The sequence below is a fragment of the Amblyomma maculatum genome, chromosome 1 (assembly GCF_055883805.1).
Source record: "Amblyomma maculatum isolate TAMU_Amacu chromosome 1, ASM5588380v1, whole genome shotgun sequence".
In the NCBI taxonomy this organism is placed as follows: Eukaryota; Metazoa; Arthropoda; class Arachnida; order Ixodida; family Ixodidae; genus Amblyomma; species Amblyomma maculatum.
The window spans coordinates 434592601-434605118 of record NC_139344.1 but is presented as its reverse complement, the minus strand read 5'-3'; the positions used below and the strand labels follow the sequence as shown (position 1 = coordinate 434605118).

Genomic DNA, 12518 nt, shown 5'->3' with positions numbered 1-12518 from the left:
GTCATAATACAGTGAGGTTTCACTTGTGGTCCCAGTTATTTAGGAGACCATTCACACACTGAACACTCGTGAAACGCAACATGCCGCACATGTCTTGAACACACATCAACTTGTCCCTGAACAAACATTGCCGCAATTACAAAAAACTCTGCACTCTCACATTCCAGCATAAACGCAGAAACACGCGCACGAATACGAGCAGAAAGACGATACAGACGAACCAAGTGCTTAACTGGTCTGAGAGCGGCTAGGCGTATACAGAAAAAAAAATTCAGCAAAGAATGAATATATTGGCAGACCAGCGCTGAAATTCTTTCTGCCAGCAATTGGAATCTGGCGGACTGTGCGGGGCCTTCATACGTCTCCACAGCTTAGACAGCCGTTCCTTGCTTTGGCTGTATATCAAAATCGGGAACAGATTGAGGTAGCAACTGACCTCTGTAAGACAATTGCAGAGGCAATGACTACTTCGGTTTCCCAGCATGTTCCTCATGCCTCACGGGAATCAGTAATGGATGCCATTTTTTCTCGCGAGGACCTCGGCTCTGCTCTTTCAAGATGTAGGCGTTCGTCTTCACCAAGGCAAGATGGAAACACATGCGCTGCGCTGTCCCATCTTGGTGAGAACGCGCCATAAGAGCTCCTCAAATATTACAACCACTCTTGGATCGACGGTGTGGTTGCACAGGAATGGAAATCTAGTCGTCTGATACCCCTACTAAAACTAGGGAAATCTCCGCTCGAGTTCATATCTACAGGCCAATAGATTCCAGTTGCGTGGGGAACGAATGGTTTTGACGCACCTTGAGTGGTACCGCGAGCACTCTGCAATATACCCCAAAGCAATGGCCGGCTTCTGGCGGGGTCGCTCCTCTACTGACAACGACGTCGACCTCGCATGCATGGTTCAACAACAGAAACGGAGGAAGTGTCAGCCCGTTGCATTCTTTCATGATGTCAAAGGTGCCTAGACAACCTGGCCCATGAAGCCATCTTTGATGTGCTGGAAACTGTGGGCATCGGTGGTCGGATGTTTGCGTGGACGAAGAATTACCTGGCTAGAAGATCATTTTTTATTCAATACGAATTGACTCGACTTCAGCGTATTATACCCACCGTGGTGTGCCCCAGGGTGGTGTGCTCAGCCCTGCTTTGTTTAATCTAATACCCATCGCCCTCTCAGAGAACCTCCCTTTTACCGTCCAGATATTAATGTACGCCGATGACATCTGCATTTGAACCTCCTCGGTGACGCGTCTCCAGGTGCATGCAAGACTTCAATGGGCAGCAACAATAACTTCGTCTTACCTTCAGATGCAAGGCCTCGGCGTTTCACCGGAAAAGTGCGCGCTAGTGGTATTTACACGGTACTCTTTGAACGGATATCCGCTATGCATCGACGGTCATAACATTTCTCACTACAAAACGCATCATTTCTTAAGGATTCTGATAGACCGAAATATATCATAGAGCCCTCATTGCACCCTATCGAACAAACGGCTAACATTCATCGCTCACTTACTCCGCTTTCTTGGCGGAAAATCATGGGGCTCGTCGGTACAGTAAATGCTGCAGTTCTACAGAACACTATATTTAGGATTCCCGCGGTACAGTACACCTTTACTTTCAAACACTTTTAAAGCTAAATTGCCTGCCCTCCAGGCAGTACAGGGTAAGGCCCTTCGCACATGCCTCGGCCTCCCTCGGAGCGCACCAACACTGGGAAGTATTGCACTCACCAAAGACCACCCGCTTTCAAAGTATATTGCCCTGCTATGAAGCCCTTGAAATATGTCGTATGTGCGAATGCACATACGACATATTTCAAGGGTTTCATGCATCACCTTGTGCAGATGCCTCTGCAGAGACAACATTCTGCCTTCGGAAACATCATAGCAATTCACAAGTCTTAAATCCCAAAACAGTTCACTCCGGCAGCACGCCCTCCGTCCCTACTGTGGTGTCTGTAGCTTCTAACTGTGCGCGTTGCTATTTCTGGGATATCGAAGAAATCGAAATTATCAACGCCAGCTCTTCGGAAAGTGAGACTGTTCATGCTACACAACGACTATTGGGACCGCAATCACGTCTATACAGATGGCTGTGTAACCTCTACCAGTTCTGCATGCGCCATCATCGTTCCTGCGAGACAAGCAAATATTTATCATTTAATTTCACATAAGGCTATTTCTACTAGAGCAGAACAGGCCGCTATTCGTGCTGCTGTAAAGTATATCTTTGAACAAGCTCCTCAGAAATTGGCTGTTTTCTATGATTCCCAAACCTGCCTTATAATAATTTCAATCACTTAGTCATGGCAACCATGTGCAACCATGTAGCGGTGGTTTGACATCTACACCACCAGGCATTACACGAGGGTCAAGAATAATCTACCAGAAGAACAAGAAGAATAAGATTGGGATGGAGCCCATTTGCGAAGCACTCGCCGATTATGACTAGCAGCTTACCTGTATCGCTCAAGAGGAAAGTATACAAGAGTTTCATCTTACCTGTACTCACCTATGGGGCTGAAACGTGGAAGCTAACCGAAAGGGTTCTACTTACGTTGAGGACAACCCAAGGGGCTATGGAACGAAAAATGGTAGGGGTAACTAAGAGATAGGAAGCCTGTAGAGTGGGTCAGATATAACTCAAGTTACTGACATTCTAGTGGAAGAAGAAATGGGCATGGGCAGGACATGTCGTGCGAAGAGGGGATAACCGATGGTCGCTTAGGATAACAAACTGGATTCCAAGGGAAGGAAAGCGTAGCTGGGGGCGGCAGAAAGTTAGCTGGGCGGATGAGGTTAAGAAGTTCGCAGGGTTCAAGTGGATACAGCTAGCACAGAACTGGGTTAAGCGGAGAAATACGGGAGCGACCTTCGCCCTGCAGTGGGTATAGTCAGGATGATGACGATGATGATGATGATGGATACCAGGCCATTGTGCAAGTGTTGGCAACAACTTAGCTGACGATGCTGCTCGATCGGCTCACGATATAACCAACATTGTCGAGATACCGTTGACTAGAGCCGACGGAGCAAGACACTTTTGACTCATCACTCGAAACGTGACAAGACAAACATGGTCAGCGCCTGGAGACTGCACGTCCCGCTCGCACCACTTTGACCAGTTACTTCAACTGCACGTACCATTCGGCCTCCCCCGCTGTGACGATGCAATGTTGTGCCGCACGTGGCTAGGAGTAGCATTTACAAACGCCTATTCCCATCTTATCGGCATGGCACACTCTCCAACTGTTCGGGCGTACTGGAACTATTGCGCACATACTTGTGACCGCTTCAATTTGAGCTGAGCGTACCTTCATGGCTGATACATTCCACCGCTTGGACACTCGCGCTCTTACTGAAGCTGCGATTCTAGGCCCTTGGATTACTTCATCATAAATTAAATCAGTCAAGGCTCTCAAGCTTTTAAAGAACGCGGGGTTCAGACCAAGACCTTAAGTGCACGCACTTTACCCCCTTTCACTATAAATCTCTGGACATGTTTTAGACTCCTTTCAATCTCGCTTTTTCTTTCCTTTTTCTCCCTTTGATCCCCTCGCCGCGCGTAGGGTTAACTACTGAGCATCGCCTGGTTACCCTGCCTACCTTTCTATTCTATTTTATCTCTCTCTCTCTCTCTACTCCGAAGCGATATTTTCCAATGATGTTTGTACAGTTCATACTGTGTGCGATGATAAGTATCACTTGAACGATTTACTAACTACCTGGTCATGTGACAGCCCTTGCAATTTCTCAGAGGTCTGAAAAAGTTAGTCAGTAAAACATGTGCAAAACATCAAGTATTTTACCTTTCCGCTTGAAACTTGTTAATAATAATTATTGTGCTGGCAGTGTTTTATTCGCACAAAAGCAATCCTAGTGGAATATTTTTTGTGCTGTTTTGTTTCAATATACCACCCCCCCCCCCCCTACCTCCGGAAGAAATATAGGATTCTTGAATTTTTTTATACTTTTTTTGCGACATTGGCGAGCAAAATAAAATGTTTCGCAGCATCTCTATAGCACGTGCTAGGTCAATTATTGTGTTAAAGTATAATGCAACATAACAAGTTTGAGACAAACATATCGCACTTAAAAAAAGTCTCCTGTGCCGAGTTTCCGGGCATCAGCTTCGTGCAGAGGCATTTCAAGAAAACCCCCAAATTGTAGCTCAGTTTATACCTAGTTGCATTGAACTTCTGCTGAGCTATTTTTGCCAGAGCCGTTCTTGTTTTAAGCTAGAAAACCCTTTTTAATTTCAGTGCCTCTCTTCGAGTCATAATTTCTCCGTACCGCCATGGCACTGTTTAGTGAAGCACTGAAATTAAAAACGTTTTTCTAGCTTAGAACAAGAAAGGCTTTCATCAAAAATGCTGAGCAGAATTTCAAAGCAACTAGGTATAAGCTGAGCTGCAATTTTGTACGAAACTGATGCCCGGAGACGTGGCACACCAGAAAATTTTAGTGCCTCGCTTCGAGCCATGGTTTTTCCGTACCGCCATGGCACTGCTCAGTATTCGAAGGTGAAAGGTAGCTGTCCCGGGCCGTACGGGGTTTGGGCCGGTAGGTCAACACCGCTTGCGGCGGGGGCTAGCCTGCCACCAAATTTTTATCTGTTGTAGGCCGTCATTGCACCCGCCACCGCTTCGGTGGTGGACGACGGCTGTTGCTGCGCGTGTCTTTCTCTCCCTCTTTATTTTCTTTTTTTCTGTGTTTTCTATTATGTCTGCCCGAGCTAGCGGAGGTCGCTCAGCTACAGAGCCAGTAGTAGGCCGTGCATTTTTTTCTCTTCTTCCTACAGCCACAGCAACAACTGTTCAGTATGCTTTGCCGACTCCCGAGAGTAACATGGTGCCCCCGGAAGCACTCTGCAGCAAACGTCAAAGAGATAAGAGCGCTCCGGGAGGGGGGGGGGGGGGGGGGGCTCTGTGTCAATGAAGCCTATGTGTTGACCGGCTGGAAAATCAAAATCGGTACACGAAGTCATGACTACTGTCGCAACGGCTTAATTGCTGTAGCTGAGTACGCATTACCTAGTGAACTTCATAATCATGGAACCTTGCGGTTGCTGCACTCGTTAATATAACCTATGCAAATTTTTCTACAAGTTACTAAACGACGAGCTTCCAGTATTACTTACTGAACAAATTTCACTAAAACGATAACCAAACGCAATTTGCGAAAAACAAAAATTTATTACTTCCTAGAGCGCGAACAAATTATGGGAAAGAAACTTTTCATTTCTCTGCTATCATCGTATGGAACGCGTTACTATCCATTATCAAATTTCTTTACAAAAACAGATTTGCCCCGAAAGCTATACGTTTCTTTTTATCTACAGAAAATAACTGATACAATTGACAACGTCTGTATGTTATATAAGCTTTGCGTTGTATGTATTTTTTTTCTTGTTTAAGATGTTCAAACTCTGTACAGTTATGCCCGTTTATGGATATCTTTTTATCGCTGTTCTATTTGGTTTTCGATTTATCTTATCAGTTCGTTTTATGGTGCAAACTAATTTTATTTTATTATAAATATAGTATCAATATACTTATAGTCTATGTTTACCTTAATTTACATTGCATTATTGCGGTTTTGTATACTGATCTTGATCTGTCATTCATAGGAAGTCCCGATACAGTCACTGACTGGGACCTCCTTCTCTACGTATACGCCGGAATGTACCCTAGCACAGATATAGTAATAATGAATTAAATTGAAAGAAAATTCAGTAGTTATCACTGCTATGCGTTCTGATCGCTGCAGGCAGCTCAAAAGCACCATGGAAGAAAAAGACGCCTAACTTAATCAGAGCTAGTTTTTTAACCTCCAACCATCATCCTTCACCAAACTTCTACCTGGAACTACATATTACTCCTCCAGAAAGGAGTTTCACTAACAAACCGAGTGGAACCACCACATCTTTCTTCCATGATCAATGAAACCGTCATCTCCGGTTTTGAGATCCGCGAAAACAATCAGTATGCTGCTTTTCCAGAATTGCTTCCGTTTCGATCCGATTGCGGCACGTAGCACGGGGACTGCACGAAGCATTGAGTTGCGGGAAGGAGGAAAGGGAGAGGGGGGAGAGGGGGGAGCATCTCGCAATTCGTGTAAAACAATAACGTTCGGTATAAATGTTCTTGAAAGCATATAATCGTATCGTGTTACTAAAACCATTGTAAATTCCAGATCTTATGGGACAATATTGCAATAAAACACCTGTCTACGCTGCTTACTCCGCTTATACGTCCAAACGAATCAATTCTGTATTTAGAATAAGCCCTGTATTGCGCCTTCTTTACTGAGAGAAGATTTCCAGCCGCAAAATTTGCCGGCAAAGCGAGTGAGTCGGATCCGGCTGAAAAGTGGCGCAGTAGAACGCAGGCCGCACAGATGATCTCCACGATTCATTTTACGCTGTCTCCCATATCATTCGTCATGTAAAGCAAACACAGAACTGCAAGCGTAGCCACGGCCGTGTTTTTCGGTGCATTGGTATTGCGGCGCAACCATGGTCGAGATGCGGCGCTGAAATTAAAAAAATGTTTTTCCCGCTCATAACGAAAAAGATCCCGATAAAAACTATTAAGCAAAATTATAAAGAAGCTAGCATTGAACTAGCTATAATTTTTGTCGTTACTAGGAACGCCTCCGTACGAAACCTATGCCCGAATACACGACACAACACACTGTTTTGTGGCTGAAAAAACGTGTTGTATTTTAGTTTATGAGATAGTACATATCTTAGAGAAAGCGGCGAAACATATGATGTTGCTTGCTTATATCGTGAAAGAGTAAAATATATAAAAAACTGTGCTTTGGAACTAAAAAACACTGAAATGAAACAACACAAATACTTTTCTCTGCAAATGGTTTTCTGTGTGATTAGAAGCCTCAGTGCACGTTCATTATATTTAAAAACTCTTCAAGTTTAAAAGTGAATTATTTGTCTTCTTGCTTTCATTTTTATTTTTTTCTACTGAAACAAAGCTTTGCACACCGCTGAGAAAATCGATATAGGCTGTCAAATGGCCAGAAAACACTATTTCGCCAAAGTATTAGGGATACTTATTATAGGCGGTCCAATATAAAGGCATACGGTTTATTGAAAACATCTGATGAGGTCGAGAGCCACCTCGACCCGTTTGGCCAGGAATGACCGAAAAGCATCAGATGAGGGGCTCGCCGCACGTTATTTTCACTGTCTTGAAACTTAGAGCTTTAAACTGAGAGCATGTAGCTCACTTAATCAGTGAGTATATAAGCCATCATTACATACAACACACACTGCTAATTGGAAACGCCGAATATATTTTCAGATATTCAAGTCTCAAGATTTCCTTATGTATGACTACGGTAAAGAAGACAACCGCTTACGTTACGGTCAGGCAAGTCATTTCCCCTCTTCTAATTTTGCACTTTTTCATTGCACCTATACTCTCGGACAGCTTTTTCTGGCTATGCAGCTAAGCTACGCGGTTGGAGCTTCCGTCACGCTGTTGCTACACCACATTGTTCTGGTATATCTGGCCTCAATTGCGGTTTCGGTCTCAGTCCCACCTTTGGTTTAAATTATATTTTTCAGCCGCCAACGACACAGAAATGTTTTTCTTTAGAATAGCCAATACTTTATCGACCGCAAGTTCGCGATTAATGAATATCACGAGTTGCGTACGCTACCAAAACAAACGTATAGCAGTTGATTTCGTTTTGCCCCCAGGACGCGAGCAGCTGATCATCGTGGCATTGGACTATCCTCTCGATGGCAAAGCCTTCGTTATGCCCGCTCCTCGGTGGACCTCCGACGGCCTAGCTCTTGCCTCGTGCCTCACCTCCTTCACCCGCGGTTGCGCGGTCGTTGAGGCCCTTAATACAACTCTCCAGCCGTTCTTACTGCCCAGAGGAGCCACAGTTGGGAGGAGCCACGAAAGCGTACAGAAACCAGTGGCAGATGCAGCAGAAGCAGCCTACGTATTCTTAGGATATTCCTGACAGATGGCGCTGCCATCTCGTTTGCTCGGCGAGCTTTAGTGATTTTAAAATGCAGTAAAGTAACGGAGTACACGCTTGGTTTCAGTACAATCGTGATATAATGATAAAATAAGTATTTCCTTAATGATATAACACACCAGAGCAAGATCCACGAAATTTACGAAGAGGCTGTAGTCTGCTACGCGGTGAGCTCATGCTTTCCGGCTCTGTATCTTTTGTTGCATAGCCACAAAAGGTCGGGGAGTATAGCTTATACATGACAGCACCTACAAGAGTGACTGCAATTAGTGCCACGGCAAGCGCCTCTCTTCCTCATGCCTGTAAAAAACACTTATGGACTGGCTTATGCACTCTGCTATGGATTCAAGCCTTTTCAGGCTTGCAAATTTCTTTTCTCAGCGGAAGCATAAAAACCTTGACTTTGAGCTTTACTCTTTCTCTGTGTCTGACTTCTAGTTCTCACTAAACACCCTCCTCGGCCATTCAGTCGTTAGGACGCCCGGCTGCGTAATCCAAGGGCACGTGATTTTTCCCGACCGCGGCGGCCGTTTCTCAATGGAGACGAAAACCGATCAGCATCTGTACTATGCGATGCCAGTGCATAAAAAGGAACCCCATCGCAATCTCTAGAACCGCGTCCACTATGGCGTGTCGCTGACTGCCTTAATCGCAGTGGGCTGCTAAAACCTATAAGCCTTTCCGAACCTATACTGACAACATTGGGGATCGACTCCCTATTTCAGAGCACTGCAAAGTGCGGTGGCGCTGTGCTGGTGTCTTCGACGCGTTCTAAGGAGAACTACCTGCGAACGCGTGGCCAGCCTCAAACGAGGAGCATGACGCCGGGTTACGTTCGAATTTTGCGATCGCTGTTGATAGGGGGTTGGAAGAAGTTAGAGGGGACTTCCGACTTCCGATTGCAGTGGCTACCGACCCTAATGTTCGAGGGTGTCCACCTTATGAAGGCAGCTGGATATAGAAGCCAGGTGGTATCGTTTCATGCTTTACGCAAGAGATGTGCACAGGAACGTGTTCTTAGGTTACCTGCTCCCATGCCACAAAAGGGCAATAAAATACTTAACCAGTCGCAGGATAGAAGCTACTCCTGGTCATAAGGCAGGATTACCTGCTCTCGCTAATCAGACTAGACGGTAGACATATGTGTCTTCAGGCAGATATTCTACAATAAAAAAAGTCAAACGTGTACAACAATCCCTTCGTGAGAATGAAAATATATTCAAATACCTGTCATTGCAATTAGCATCGGATCTCACTCTGTTTTTGAACCGGTCCGCAGTACCTTGGGGCAGCTAGAAAGAACTCATTTGCCTGTCAGTGAAACCCAAGAAGGGCCAAAACTATTAGCTCGTGGTACCATCCAAATTACCTAAATATATTTGACACCCATCAAGAACACAGAGCCTCTATTGCCAATTAAATGAAATGTCGCATGTCACTAATGAAATGTCGGTGATCTAGAACGGGTTGTTTCATCGCTCTCTCGATGTTTTAATAACCTAAATGTTGTGACCGAAGAGTCAAACTGCGAAAAGAAGACGGGAGGAAAGGCACACACAAGCCCAGACAAGGCGCCGACTTCCAGCAAAATTTATTTATGCATAAGGTAGTTTATAAAGCTTATGGACATAAAAAGAAAGACACGATCGCAGGAAATACTCGACCAAATGACAACAGTAGAATCAGACCGGCTGTGAAATTCAAGCATGCCCTTCTCTTCTCTCTTCTCTCTATAGTGATACTGATAGCAAGCTGAAGCAGTGTTCGCCCCCTTTGGCAATAAGGAAAGCTTCCATGAACTCCTTTGCAAGCAACAAAATGAACATCGTTATCGCTATCGAGACAGGAAATCGAGTTTCTAGAATGCTTTGTTCGGGGTTTAAAGCAGCCATGATTCACCTTTTAAGTGTTGTTGTCATTACGTCTGGCCATCTCTTCGATAGTGTTTTTCTAGTTATTTCAGATATCTTATACGCCATCCATGAAAGTTTTGTCGTGGGCTAGTCGGTGGTTCATCTTAAGTAAAAGTAGATGCAGCACAAAGATCAGGAAAAGAAGAGGAAGACTCCAACAACAGGACTGTACAAGCGCCACTCATGTCGTTTGAGTTCCTCTTCTGCCCTTGTTTTTTGCGCTCGCTGCTTCTACTTTTCGTCTTATAAGCACGTGTTTCGTAATAAATTAGTTGGAAGTCTGCGCCTCTTCTGTGCTTGCGTGCGCTTTTTCTTCCTTTGTGCAGCCTTGTTTGTGCTGTTTTAAAGGGACTGAACACTGAAATTTAGGCATCAATTTTGTTTCAGTGCAATGGAAACATTGCTCTCTAAAAAATGTTTCAGTCCATGGCGGTTTTGGTAGAAACACAGTAGAAAAATTTTACTGAGAATTTTTCGATCAGTGCATGCGCCCCTTTTTATGTACCCTAATACTGGAAACCATGAGCAGCGACCGCGAGGACGACTGGCGGTCGACAAAAAAAAATGTACCGAAAACGAATATACATTTCATTCTCCAGCCAGTAATTAGGAATTTTTAGGGTAATGCAGCGTCCTCTTCAGTTTCAATACTCAAGGCTGCTACGGTACAATAAAGTACAGTTCGTCGACGAAGGTTTTAGTGCGCACTATCATCGCTTCATCAACGGAATTCAAAGCACTGTAGCTCCATCTAGAGACAAAAGCTGAAAGCATGTCACTCGCGCTGCAGCTTAGTGCCCTGCTACACTTCATGTCGGAGTCTGGCGCCCTCAACCTCACCTAACCCACCCCCTTACCCTCTAGGGCTCAGGTCATCCTCATGAATAAAGGTTTATGAATGAATGAATTAAAAGAGTGCTGACTTTTATTTAAGGACGCACTGGAGAGACCGCAAGATTTAGTAAAATATGCAAGCATGCCTAGAAGAAAACAAAAACAAAGTGCACTTACAAAAATCAGCGATATCGTGCTGAGATGTATGCACGTGAGGGACTACAACGAAAGTAATACGGTTTCTCAGCAAGATAGCGCTTCAGTTGTTTTTATGCGATTTTCAATGGCGAATTAGATTTGTAAAGCCTTTTTTCTTTGTTATTTAGTGCTCGTTCTGTACTATATGAGGCAAGATCTTTTCATTTTCACCATAATCTCATGACATATTTTGGCCAGTGTTCTGTCCCTTTAAGGCGAAAGACTTATGTCCCACGACTCACCGGCCTGTCCGTGCGTGCGTCCGTGCATCCACGGCAGCTGTTGATCGTCAGAAGTATTAGGATGGTTTCATTACTGTTAGTTAATCAGTCAATTATATAGTATTCGTCGTATGAGCATTAGTTAATGATAATTAGTTCATTATTTATTCAACTACTGATATTTAGCTATTTATTCAATGGCACTTAGTTAATTAGATGATGCTAATTACATGATTCGTTATTAACATTAGTTAAATAATAAATGATGATTAGTCTCTTCCTAAGTCTCGAGAAATCTTAACCGCACGCACTGCGCACGCGCAATGACGTCACAATGGGCTATCGCTTCTGTGGACTTTAGATCGTCAAAGTGCCCCCTACATTTTCACTCTATTGTTTCAAATGCACCTACTAACTCGTCAGCGCGTCCTAGTCATGTATAGTTTTCGGCTGTCTCTCGCAGGATAAACCACCGGCCTACCCTGTGGAACGCATCACGTCTTCATTCGCTTTCTTTTCGTCAGAGGGGGACAACATGGCCGCCCCGCAGGATGTTGCCAACCTTATATCCAGAATGCAGCATGTGGCTGTGCTGCACCACGTCGTTCCAGATAAAACCATGCGCCACCTCGACTTCGCTATAGGGCACAAGACAACGGACTTTCTGCACAATGTTGCGCTAGACGTCGTCCGCAGACATACCAGCGTAGGGACGTCAAATGAAGTAGACTCAGATTGCAGTAACTGACAACGACAATCTCCTTAGATTTCTCCATCCCTTATCTCTTTGCCACATAGAGCAATATGGCGGCCACTGCTTTATGTGCAACCACTAGGTTATTCATTACCAGTCCACACAAGAAAACAATATAACAGTTCCTTATTACATTGATAAAGTAATGACCGTAGTAATCGCACACACACCACTCTGCAGGGCTACTTTGTGTATCTGGTGACGGCAAAACGAAGTTATAAAATACACAAAGGCCCAAAATACAAATCATAAAACTAAAAACTTCAGACAAATGATCACCTGAAGAGTGTTGCTTATTCCAGATGCAGGTGCACCATCATATACGACGTCAAGTATGCAATAAGGAAGTCATTACTCACTACCATCCTCCTACGCGCAACTATATATATATATATATATATATATATATATATATATATATATATATATATATATATATATATATATATATATATATATATATATAGTTGTATGAGTGAAGGAGAAATTGGAAAATTTCTCCTTCACTCATTCCAGCTAGTCCTACTAGTCCAACAGCACATTTCCGGTGAAGTGCTGTTAATGCAGCTGGATG

General features: G+C 44.1%; 1 protein-coding gene across 1 annotated transcript in view; it reads left to right on the top strand.

Annotated features, from left to right (window-relative positions):
• Window positions 1-11997, top strand: part of LOC146209436 (gastric triacylglycerol lipase-like) — a 58552-nt gene extending 46555 nt beyond the window's left edge. Inside the window, exons 8-9 of the mRNA XM_084580339.1 lie at window positions 7334-7402; window positions 11654-11997. Of these exons, the coding sequence (XP_084436465.1) occupies window positions 7334-7402; window positions 11654-11938 (354 nt within the window). The 3' untranslated portion in view covers window positions 11939-11997. The remainder of the gene's footprint in view (window positions 1-7333; window positions 7403-11653) is intronic.
• Window positions 11998-12518: the final 521 nt, after the last annotated feature.